The 11,956-nt window shown below is 35.8% G+C and overlaps 2 protein-coding genes and 1 pseudogene across 2 annotated transcripts; 2 read left to right on the top strand and 1 right to left on the bottom strand.

Moving 5' to 3' along the window:
- Positions 1–424: 424 nt before the first annotated feature.
- LOC142624171 (serine/threonine-protein kinase ZRK1-like) lies at positions 425–1,344 on the top strand (annotated as a pseudogene).
- A 3,200-nt stretch (positions 1,345–4,544) lies between these two features.
- LOC142625937 (serine/threonine-protein kinase ZRK1-like) lies at positions 4,545–6,105 on the top strand. Its single transcript, XM_075799696.1, has one exon. The coding sequence runs from the start codon at positions 4,907–4,909 to the stop codon at positions 5,936–5,938; it is 1,032 nt and encodes a 343-aa protein (XP_075655811.1). The 5' UTR covers positions 4,545–4,906; the 3' UTR covers positions 5,939–6,105.
- A 3,162-nt stretch (positions 6,106–9,267) lies between these two features.
- Positions 9,268–10,317, bottom strand: LOC142625325 (serine/threonine-protein kinase ZRK1-like). Its single transcript, XM_075799001.1, has one exon. It carries the CDS (start codon positions 10,312–10,314, stop codon positions 9,268–9,270), a length of 1,047 nt encoding a protein of 348 aa, XP_075655116.1. The 5' UTR covers positions 10,315–10,317.
- Between the last annotated feature and the right edge of the window lie 1,639 nt (positions 10,318–11,956).

Here is an 11,956-nt window from a genome sequence, read left to right as displayed (position 1 = left end):
TTGCTGGTCTGGATGATTTTTAATTGTGTTTTTCACATTTCAAATTTCCTACTGTTTGATCTTTGATGATCTCTCCAGTCAATAAAAGTCTGAGCCAATAGTTCTACATCACATGTGTAAGAGATCTGCTGATTTGTTCTTGATTTATATCATTTTTGGGATTAAATTAATTCTGTGCTTATGTCAAGTTAATCTAGAACCGACAAACTTTCTGCGTAGAATATCAACATGTGAGTGTGACCCAACGAAGCAAAATCCTTTAGAAAGTCAATAGAAGCCAACAAATTGCAAGAGGAACGCTTCACATAATTTGGACAAACTTTCCTTTGTAGCTTCGTGGACGGCAGAGGTGAAAGGGATTAAAGGTTGAGCCATATTCAAGCCAAACTGAGAGAGAGAGAGAGAGAGATAAATTTTGTTAAGAATGGCAGGAAAGAAACGAGACAAAGAAAGAGAGAGGGAGTTTCTTGATAATGGAAGCAAACTACTTGAGAAGCTAATTGCCTCTTGTAATCGCAAGCCAATTCATATCCGTAGCTACTAGCTACTCTTGTGAAGAGCTTGAGCGAGTGACGAATAACTACGATCCTTGCGGTATTTTTCATAGAGATAGGTTATATGAATGGTACAATGGTTCTTTTGAAGGCCGAATGATTTCCTTAAAGAAGTACTTACGACACCGTCGAGATATTATTTCACTGATATAGCCATTTCAACAAAGATGAGCACTCACAATATATAATGTCACCACTCACAAGTGATCATGATGGTGCAAAACATCAACGTGAGTAACTGTCATGGCAGAGTAGGTTAAGATTGCAAGGGAAATTGCTCATTGCTCATGCAATTTCATATCTCCACACTGTGTTCTCAAGAACTATTGTCCACAGGGACATAAAACCAGGAAATGTAATGTTGCCAAACTAACTGAATTTTCATTGTCCATATCGATCCCCGAAAGTGAAACTCACGTAGAGGATGATGTTTGTGGAACTGCTTTGTTCTTATGCCCCAACTATGCGACTACAAGCTACATAATAGAGAAAGTTGACATTTACAGCTTCGGATCATTTCTACTAGGGCTTTTAACTGGACAAAAGTTGTATTACCTATTACGCACAGACTATTTTGATGTTGAGGATTTTGAAGATGACATTAAAAAAATTATCATAAATGAGCTTGTGGGTCTTGCAATCCTTGTAGGGGAAGGAGGATCTGTATTGCAACAATTTCAAGTTATATTACAACTTGCCCTCATATGCAGAGAAAAGGATCCGGGAGATGAGGCCAACCATGGTTGATGTTACAAAAGAACTCAGAAAAATTGAGAGGTTTATCCTATGATTATTCTGCCACTTTCCTCCATCCAAGTTCCTTTGCAAAGAATCTATCCTTGAATAAACCTTCAAATTTGCATAATTAAGGAAACAATCAAGTATCTCTATTGTTTTACATCTATGGGAATTAAGCCTGCTAAAGTTCTCAAATAAATAAGATAGCTAAATAAAATACTTAGGCTTCATTTTGGGAGTTTATAAGGAAATGGAATGATCATAAGGGAACGGAAAGGAATGGAATGGAATATATTTAAGTAAGGGACATGAAATGAAAGGAAAAGAATGGAATTAAGTAACCTTGATTGGATGTTTTAGGTCTCGTTTGGGAGAAGAGAATGGAATGGAATGGAAATGAATGAAAAGAATAATTTTAGAATATTCTTCCTTTCCCTTGTTTGGGAGTTTTAATGAAGGGAATGGAAAGCTCATTTCTTTGTTTGGAAAGTGGGAGGGAATAGAATAGAATGGGTATAAGGGAACACTCATTCCTCTCTATTCCCTTAAAAAACCTCAAATTTTCATTCCCCCCGAAATTGGGAGGAATGGGAGAGTATGAAATTATATTTAATTATTTTTTTACTAAAACTCTCAAAATACCCATATATATTCAACTCTTTATTTTAAAATAGAGATCTAATAGTAATATTGTCATAAAATGGTTCCATTCCATTCCCTCCATTTGCTCCCAAACAAGATTACTTACATTCCATTTATTTTCATTCCTTTATTTTAAAACATCCAATCAAGGTTACTTAATTTCATTCCATTCGATTCTTTTCCATTCCTTATTTGGGAGTTTTAATGAGAGGAATGGAAAGCTCATTCCCTTGTTTGGGAGTTTAAGTGGGAGAGAATGGAATGGGTCGGAGGAAACACGCATTTCTCTCTATTCCCTTAAAATCTCAAATTTTCATTCCCCCCGAAATTGGAAGAAATGGGAGAGAATGAAATTAGATTTAATTATTTCTTTACTAAAACTCTCAAAATACCCCTATATATTCAACATTTTATTTTAAAATAGGGATCTAATAGTAATATTGTCATAAAATGATTCTATTTCATTCCCTTACATTCCATTCATTTTCATTCATTTCCATTCCTTTATTTTAAAACATCCAATCAAGGTTACTTAATTTCATTCCATTCCATTCTTTTCCATTCATTTCCCTTACTTAAATACATTCCATTCCATTCCATTCCCTTATAAACTCCCAAACAAAGTGTTAAAATAAAATAATGAAAATGAATGGAATGTAAGTAATCTTATTTGGGAGTAACATGGAGGGAATGGATTTGAATCATTTTATGACAATATTACTATTAGACCTCTATTTTAAAATAAAGGGTTGAATATATATGGGTATTTTGGGAGTTTTAGTAAAAAATTCATTAAATCTAATTTCATTCCATCTCATTCCTCCCAATTTTGGGGGAAATGAAAATTTAAAGTTTTAAGGGAATAGAGAGAAATGAGTATTCCCTCCTACCCATTCCATTCCCTTCCTCTTAAACTCCCAAATAAGGAAATTGATTTTTCATTCCCTCCATTAAAACTCCCAAACAAGGGAAGAAAAGAATATTCTAAATTTATTCTTTTCATTCATTTCCATTCCTTCCTCCCAAACGAGACCTTAGATTGCCACGTCTAATTGATAGTTTTCCTCTTCGTTTTTTCTTTTCTTTTTTTGGGGGGTGGGGGATGGGTTTGATAGTTACAATGGGAGAGAGAAAATTTAAACCTTAGATGTCTCCGTTTGAATTACTAAGAGATGTGAGTTAAGCTACAAGACTTTTGGCCTCTGTTAATAGCTTTTTAATCTAGAGGTGTATATACTCTTTTTTTGGATGGATTGGTTCTCTGATGCCCAATTTTCTACTACCATCTCTCAACTTAGAAAGAAAATGATTGTAATATGTTTCAAGAAGCAGAGGATTCCTTGATGTTTTATTTAGTTATTCTTCTGATTGTTTGATAGTTGGCCATGTGAGTTTTGGTTGTTAGGAAATTGTGAGAAAGGAAATAAAAGGGAATCGATATATTCTGAGATTTTTTTTTTAATATTTTGGTCCATATTATATTAAGTGATTTTTTTTATATTTATTTAGTGCTTCATGTCAAACTAAGTAATGACACCTAGGTTCCTTCTCAACCAAAAAAAAAATGTAATGGCACCTAGATCCTAGGCATTATGTTAGACATGTAGGATAAGTAGATTGAAGGACGTGTAACATTTTTAATAGTTTAGGGACCAAAATCATGTAAAAATGATGAAAACAATATTTTTATCTTTTACTGGTGTTTTTACTTACCGAATTTGTTATTATGCCAATCTTTGTTCTACCTCACTCATGTTCTAATATGTGGAGGCATGTTTTCATTAAAAAGTAAAAATGTAGAGGCATGAACAGAGTTTAGTGCACCATGAGATCTGCAAACCAGTTCTTTATGTATGTAGCATGTTCAACTTAATTCTAGAAGCGACAGACCCTCTGCGTTGAAGATTGTTGAGGGCATTTTTGGTATAACAATGGGCCAACACCAATTTGGTAAAGAATTTCGGCCCCCAACTTATTTTTTTCTTCCTATTTGTTGTGTGAACCAAGCACACATGTTAAGGGAAGAACCCAACAAAAGGAATAATTAGAAGGCTTAGACTAGTAGATTGAAAGGCAAATGAGTCATTTTGCACTAATCTTGAGCTCATCCAAGTTCTTTCTGATGGGCTTGGAACATAAGGGAAACCATTGAGCCCATGTTAACTTACCTGGTACTCAACATAATTCATAGACATCCCACGCTTAATTTCAGGCTCATTGCTCAGAGCAAGCAAGCTAAATATCTAGCAGATACAGGAAACTCCCCTCTCATTTAGTAGATTTTTTTAGTAACGCCAAAAACTCCATAAAAGGGAGGAGGACCTAAATGTAAGGGGGGGACGGATTGGAGATTGATGGGAAGAGAGACAAAAAAAAAATTGAATATTTAATCAGACATCGCATACATTCAAAACCAAGCCTCCAAGTATCTCCTTGAGTTTTTGGGTGCACTAAAAGGAGATCACCCTTTTCTCCTTCATCATATACTCTCATTTTCCCTTTTTCCTTTGAAATTGACACCCAAATTTAGAGAGTTGGCTGCAAGTTTTTCCTCTATTTTTCAGGTTTGTTGTGTCTAGCACATTGTCAAGACACACCCCTAGGCCCTAGCCTTTCTCATCATTCATGTGGAAGTGAGTTATGGATTTTGTTCCCTGAACTAAATTCGGGTCAACGAGAAAAGCCGAATTAAGTTCAAATAAGTGGTGAATCGGAAAAGACCCCAAACAAATATCAACATGCCATTGTCGCCCAAGAATTGGCTATTGATCCTCAAAAGTCAAAAGCAATCCTCTAGAAAGTCAAGTCTAGCAAATTGCAACAGAAAAGTCAACTAGACGAAATTTCATTGTAGCTTCGGGGAAACTTAGGTGGGAATTAAATTTGGGGCCACATTCAAGGAGAGAGTTTTTTGTTTTGTTAAAAATCAACTCTGCCAAAGACACCGAAAATTTCAACAAAAAAGAGAGAGAATGAGTTTCACACTCATGGCCAGAAAAAAAAAAAGAAGAAACATAGAAAGAGAGAGAGCGTTTCTTGAAAATGGAAGCAGGGTACTGGAGAAGCTGATTGTCTCTTGTAATGGCAGACCTACTCCTATCCGTAGCTTCTCTTGTGAAGAAATTGAGAGGGCAACAAATAACTATGATCCTCGCCGAATCTTTCATAGAGATTTGTTGTATGAATGGTACAATGGTTCTTTTGAAGGCCGAATGGTTTCCATTAAGAAGTACTTAAAAAATTTTCACGAAGCTGTCTTCACCGATATAGCTATTTCTACAAAGATGAGCCCTCACAATAATGTTCTAAGGCTCATAGGGTGCTGTCTCGAAACTCAAATTCCCACTTTAGTGTATGAATCTGCAGCAAATGGATCGCTTGCTTATCGATGGGAGGTATCCAATTCTAGTCTTCATGGAGAACAACAACAACGTGAGCCCATGGCATGGCAGAGCAAGTTAAAGATTGCTAAGGAAATTGCTCATGCAATTGCTTATCTCCACACTGCGTTCTCAAGACCCATCATTCACAGGGATATTAAACAGGGAAATATCTTTATAGACGAACATGATGTTGCCAAACTAACTGATTTTTCACAGTCGATATCAATCCCCGAAGGTGAAACTCACATAGTAGATAAGCATGTGATTGGGACTCTTGGGTTTGTATGCCCCTATTATGCAACCACGCTCCGTATAACGGAGAAAATTGACGTCTTCAGCTTCGGATCATTTCTATTAGAGCTTACAACTGGACAGAGGATATGTCATCTAGTAGAAACAGCCGATGATGAAGGTATGGAATTAGAAGATTACATAGAAAACGTAACTATAAATGAGATTGTGAATTTAGAAATCCAGGCAGGGGAAAGAGGAGCTGTCGTGGACCAACAAGCACAAGCTGTGAAGCTTGCCCTCCTATGCAGAGAAAAGGATCCGGAGATAAGGCCAAATATGGTCGACGTTACAAAAGAACTCAGAAAGATTGAGAGGTTGGTCCTATGATTATTCTGTCAGTTGTTCCATCCAAGTTCCTTTATAAACATCAATTATCCAATATGTGTCTATTCTCACCGTCTTTCTGTATATCTGTATTTCGCTGAATGAAAGGTGTGTACAAAAGATGTAAAATTGAATAATGAATCGTTTCTATTAAAGCTTTTAACTGGGCAGAAGTTGCATTATCTATTACGCAGAGACTATTTTGATGTTGAGGATTTTGCAGATGACTCAAATTTTTTTTACCATAAATGAGCTTGTGGATCATGCAATCCTTATAAGGGAAGGAGGATCTGTTGTGTGGCAACAACTACAGGCTGTATTACAGCTTGCCCACATATGCAAAGAAAAGTATCCGGAGATCAGGCCAAATATGGTTGATGTTACAAAAGAACCTAGAAAAATTGAGAGGTTCATCCCACTTCCTCCATCCAAGTTCCTTTGTAAAGAATCTATCCTTGAATAAACCTCCAAATTTTATAGTTGAAATTATATTATTTGAGTTTATTAGAATGAACCTTTTTATTTCTAAACTTACAAAAATTAGATTAACTAAGATTGAATTTTTATAATTAATAAACTTTTTATTACTGCACTACACGGTCATCTACACCAAACTATTTACATTTTATCAATAAATTACAAATAATAACTTGATATCTTGTGAGCTTATTTATAAACTTGCACAATTGAATCTCAAATCTATATAAATATATTTTTATATGTATAAAAATATAATATTATATATATACTAAAATTGAGTGCTTTCGAACTTATTCACAAACACAATATAATATTTGAGTTCAGTTTATCAAGCCTAAATTTAGACTTGAACTTGACTCAATTACTAAATAAACATATGTAAACAACCTTTTGTCATGAAGCAAGTCCAAACTATTCATAAACAACTTAGTTCATTTACAGCTTTAAGTGAGATAATCACAAAAAAGTAGGCATGTCTATTATCAAAAAAAAAAAAAAAAATTTAAAAAATCTCTAAAATACTTGAGGATTCCTTGAATCCCTAAGAATAACTCTTAAAGGTTCCTCACAAGCTTCAATCAATATAATACCTCTGCCAGTAAAATGCTAACGGATGGAGGGAAAGACACTTCGAGGTTCAAATTATCTGCCATTGTTAAAGCCCAAAATCATTATCTCTGCTACCAAAAGAATCACAATTCTTATGAAAACTGCAAAAGTACTAAACAGTTGAAAGATATTTTTGTGCTGCATTTCTGTAGTTGGATGCGATGTACCATTGGCGTTTTCTCATTTTGTTGGTAATATTTTGCCTACGTTATATGGCTTTTAGTCCTTTCTGTTGGATTTAGCCTCTTTCTCTGGAATTTGTTTTCCTCCTCCCTTTGTCATAGGTGAAGTTTTACATCAAGGGCCAATTTGTTGAATTGCTATAGAAATCAGAAGAGCCAAGACCCTTTCGTTTTGAAGCTTGCGGGACAAGGGATAAATCCAGCTACTATGTGGTGGATGAAACTTGGAGGAATAAGGGGTCTGGGGTCTGAATGTATTAACTTGGTCAGGAAAATTCAGAATACAAGAGCAGAGCTTTGAAAGTGGAACAAGAGTCCTTTTGGAAGGTGCAGGAGTAGGACTGAGGAAATTGAGAAGCAAATTGAGGAAGTCCAAGGCAGAGCCACAAAGAACAAACAAAGTAGAATCTAGAATTAGAAGCTAGTCTCTTCCTAGAGCTGGAAGAGTGGTTGTCTAGAGAGGAAGCAGTATGAAAGAAGAAGTCAACGGACTTATGGCTACAAGGAGGAGACATAAATACTAGGTTTTCCACTCCTCCACCTTAATAATAAAAAGAAGAAAATATTTCTCCGAAATCAATCTAGAGAAAGGAAGTTGGATAAGGGAAAGAAAAGAAATGTACTCTAAGAAGAGTTTTAAAGAGTTGTATCAATTGGTCAATCTAGTTATTTATGAAGACTTGAACAACCTAGCTAATTTCACCTTGCATCACTGAGGAAGAAAATGAAGAGCTAAGCAAGCTGCCAACTCTGGAAGAGATTAGAATAGCTCTTTTTGAGGTGCAATCCCTAAAAGCCCCTAAAGTTGATGGAATGTACTTCCCAACAAACCCCCCCCCCCCTCCACATACACCTTCTTTTATAAGTACTACTAGGAGATTCTGGGAGATCAAATAGTGAAAGCAATGCCGGGGTTCTTTGAGGGGGTAGAATTCCAAAAAAATTAAATTACACTCTTATAGTGCTAAAACCAAAACATAAGGAGCTCACAATTTTGGCAGTTTTGCCCAATCAACTTGTGTAATGTGAGCTACAAGATAATCTCAAAACTCTTGGCTACTAGACTCAGACCTCTGCTTAGCAAAATGATAGACCCTGCTAAATCAATCTTTGTGCCAGAAAAGTGGATAATATAAAATATAGAAATTGCTTAGGAAGTTGTCCGTTGTTGCAATTCCATAAAAAGAAAGAAAGGTATGATTGGATTAAAGCTAGATATTTAGAAAGCATATGATAAAATGGACTGGGATCTTAATATGGCAATTTTGAAGCATTTGACTTCAATGAGATATTCAAAAACTGGATTCACTGTGCATTTCAACTGTCAAGTACACATTATTGCTCAATGGTAGTTGTTTCTAAAGTTTGACCCCAAGGAGACCCCATCTTGCTGTACATGTTCAACTTATGTAAAGAGGTCCTCTCTAGGTTGATTAATAGGGCTTTACAAGAAGGAAGTCTCAAGGAGGTTAGCATTTCCCGGGCATGTTTTGCATTTACTCACATACTATATAGTTTATGCTAATGATGAATTACTCTTTTGGGAAGCAAAAAAAGCGGAGTTTGACCCAACTGATCTCTTGTATAAACACTTATTGTGCTTGATCTCGAAAAAACGTGAGCCTAGAGAAGTCAGGGTGCTTCTTCTCTAATGGCATGCACAATTAGTTCAAGAAGAGCTTAAAATGCAGGTATGATCTGAGACAACTCTCAACTCAAAATACTTATTAGGGCTGCCATTGCAACTATTCATTACTAAAAACAAAAAAGAGTCTTTCAGCTAACTGAAAGAAAACTAAAATGTTAAGGATATCAAAATATCACTATTAGCGATATTGAGGACAATTTTGACATATAGGACAAATGCTAGGGATCAAAATTGCAATTAAACCTAAGAATTACTTATGCGGAGCTAAACATCCTAGCCTATAGTCCCAAACAAGACTTCATATTTGTTTTAAACTTCTAGTAAAATGCAGCTAGTTGGATCACAGATTCACAGTCATATAGTTCAACTTGAATTTTACTTCAATCTTTCCGTGTGAAGTAATCACTTTGGAATTACAAATTATAAATTTTTTTAAATAAAAAATCGTAGGACAAACCCTTAATTTGCCTGAGTTCTTTTGCAACTTCTACCATAGTTGGCCTTTTCTCTTGATCAAATACTATGCATGTGAGGGCCAGCTGCAACACAGCTTGCAATTGTCGCTCCACACATGCTCCACCTTGGGCTGCCAGAATTGTAGGATCCACAAACTCATTTGTAGTACAGTTTCTCATGTAATCTATAAAGTTTTCATCTTTATCAGCAGCTGTTTGAGCTAGATCATTTTGCTGTTGTCCAGTTAAAAGCTCTAATAGAAGCATACCAAAACTATATACATCAGCTTTCTCTGTTACACGGCCTGTAGATAAATAGATAGGACATAAAAACCCCACAGTCCCATAGACCTCAGCTTCTACATGTGTTTCACCCTCCGGGACTGATACGGAAAGTGGAAAACCAGACAATTTGGCAACATCATGTTGGTCTAAGAAGATATTTCCCGTCTTAATATCGCTATGAATGATAGGCCTGGAGAACGCAGTGTGAACATACGCAATTGCGTGAGCAATATCCCTTGCAATATTTAACCTGCTCTGCCACACCATGGGTTGACATTGTGGTCGAGCTTTGCCATAACTCGTGTCATAAATTCGATCTGCAAGAGTTCCATTAACAGCAGATTCAAATACTAAAGTGGGAATTTGAGTCTCGAGGCAACACCCTATGAGCTTAAGTACATTCTTGTGGGAGCTCATTTTTGCTGAAATGGCTGTATCAATGAAGACAAATTCCAGCCCTTCCAAATTTTCGTTATACTTTTTAACGGAGATAATTTGGCCTTCAAAAGAACCCTTGTACCATTTGTACAACCATTCTTCATAAAATACACAACAAGGATCAAAGTTGTTCGTCACCCTCTCAAGTTCTTCAATGGAGAAGCTACGTATAGGAATAGGCCGTATAGGAATAGGCCTCCCATTACAGTAGGCAATCAGCTTCTCCAATAACATGCTCCCATTTTCTAGGAAAACTCTCTTCCTCTCTTTTTTTCTAACCATTCTAAGCAAACGATCTCTATCTCTCTCTACTTTTTGCAAGGATTGAATGAACCTGCCTCACCTTTTAATCCCCTTTCCCCTACCTTCCACCAAAGTAGAGGGAGATTTCATTGAAAGTAAGCCGAGCGTCCCTTTTCATTGCTTTCATTGACTTTTAGGAGTATTGCCGTTGTATATTGCACATTGGCCAAAATGTTCTACGTGGAAAGTAAATCACCTCCATGTTCAACATGAAATTGACACAAAACCCAAAATTACTATAGGAAATTTCGTCCGATAGTTTTTCTTGTTGCAATTTGCTAGCCTTTATTGACTTTTTAGAGGATTGCTTTTGAGAGGGTAAACCCGGGCAACATGTACGGTGATCTTCAACGCGGCGAGTCTGTCGCTTCTGGATCAACTTGGATATAAGCGTAGAAATAAATCAAGCCAAAAATGCTACTTCCATCATCAAGAACTGGTTAGCAGATCTCGTAGTGCACTAACCATGTTCAAATGCCTCATTTTGGAACATGTGTGAGGCAGAACAAATATCAAGCTTTTCTCGCATGAAGAAATAGGTGCAATAATCGTTACTGATGCACTAAACACTTATAATTTGTTGTGAAAATATTGTAAACATAGCACATCTCTTAATATTAATATTATTTCGTGTACTGGGCTTGAAGAGGTTCAATTATATAATAACTAATAAGTTCATCTACGCCTAACACTAATATATGCATGTAGTCTCTATAAATACCCTACTAGTTAGGGTTCTTTATACAATACACTTTTTGTAAATTGTAAAGGACAAGACTTAAGTACAGTACTTAAGTGCGATTCCTTAGATTTCCCTTTTAAGATTCTGTCATGTGGATTTTTTCTCATGTGATGGAATTGTATTTTTTTAATTAAGTAGTAACATGGCAAAATCATAAGAGAAGAACTTAAGGAACAACACCTAAGGTACTATACCTTAGTTTTGTCATTTTGTAAATATATACAACATTTTACATTCTCTTTGTGTGTCTATAATGTAAGTTTATATTGTTATTAATATATAAACTAAGAATTTTCCATAATAGAAAAGCTTGCATGCCCGCAAGATTTCACACAACTCTTACCTCTTCCCCAATAAAATACATTGCCTATCAAAAAAATTGACACAACTCAGATTAGGTCAGCCTGAGCCAAACTAATACACTGCATAGCCTGAATATTTCTGAAATGAGAAATAAAAGGGAAAGGAAAAAAAAGGGGGGAGAGGGTGTTAACAGAATTTTTATTATTATTGAAAATTCTATAGTTACAATAGGGGAGGAGGGATTTAAATTCTAGACGTCTCTGTTGAAAACATCATAAATGCCAATCAAGCAGGTATGAATGTATGATAGTGAACATATTGCAGTCGTATTACTAATGGCGCAATAATAAGGTGGAGGTACTTAAAGAGAGATCATAGAGTAAACTCTAAAAAGAATGACCAGCAATAAAAGGTACAATAAAGGTTAACAAATAGCAATGGCAAGGATGGCTCCGCGTACTTTCAACGAGATGGCCCTCTACTTTCATGGAAGGTAGGGGAAAGGGGATTTAAAAGACACCCAAATTTCAATTTTCAAGCCCTGCAACTACAAGAGTATTAACTGATCTTCTTCAA

The sequence above is a fragment of the Castanea sativa genome, chromosome 2 (genome assembly GCF_040712315.1).
Source record: "Castanea sativa cultivar Marrone di Chiusa Pesio chromosome 2, ASM4071231v1".
Lineage (NCBI taxonomy): Eukaryota > Viridiplantae > Streptophyta > Magnoliopsida > Fagales > Fagaceae > Castanea > Castanea sativa.
This window is presented reverse-complemented; position numbering and strand designations above follow the sequence as displayed.

Bases quoted from the DNA above. Each gene is read 5' to 3' on its own strand.
- LOC142625325 (XM_075799001.1), bottom strand. From the start codon at position 10,314: ATGGTTAGAAAAAAAGAGAGGAAGAGAGTTTTCCTAGAAAATGGGAGC.
- LOC142625937 (XM_075799696.1), top strand. From the start codon at position 4,907: ATGAGTTTCACACTCATGGCCAGAAAAAAAAAAAGAAGAAACATAGAA.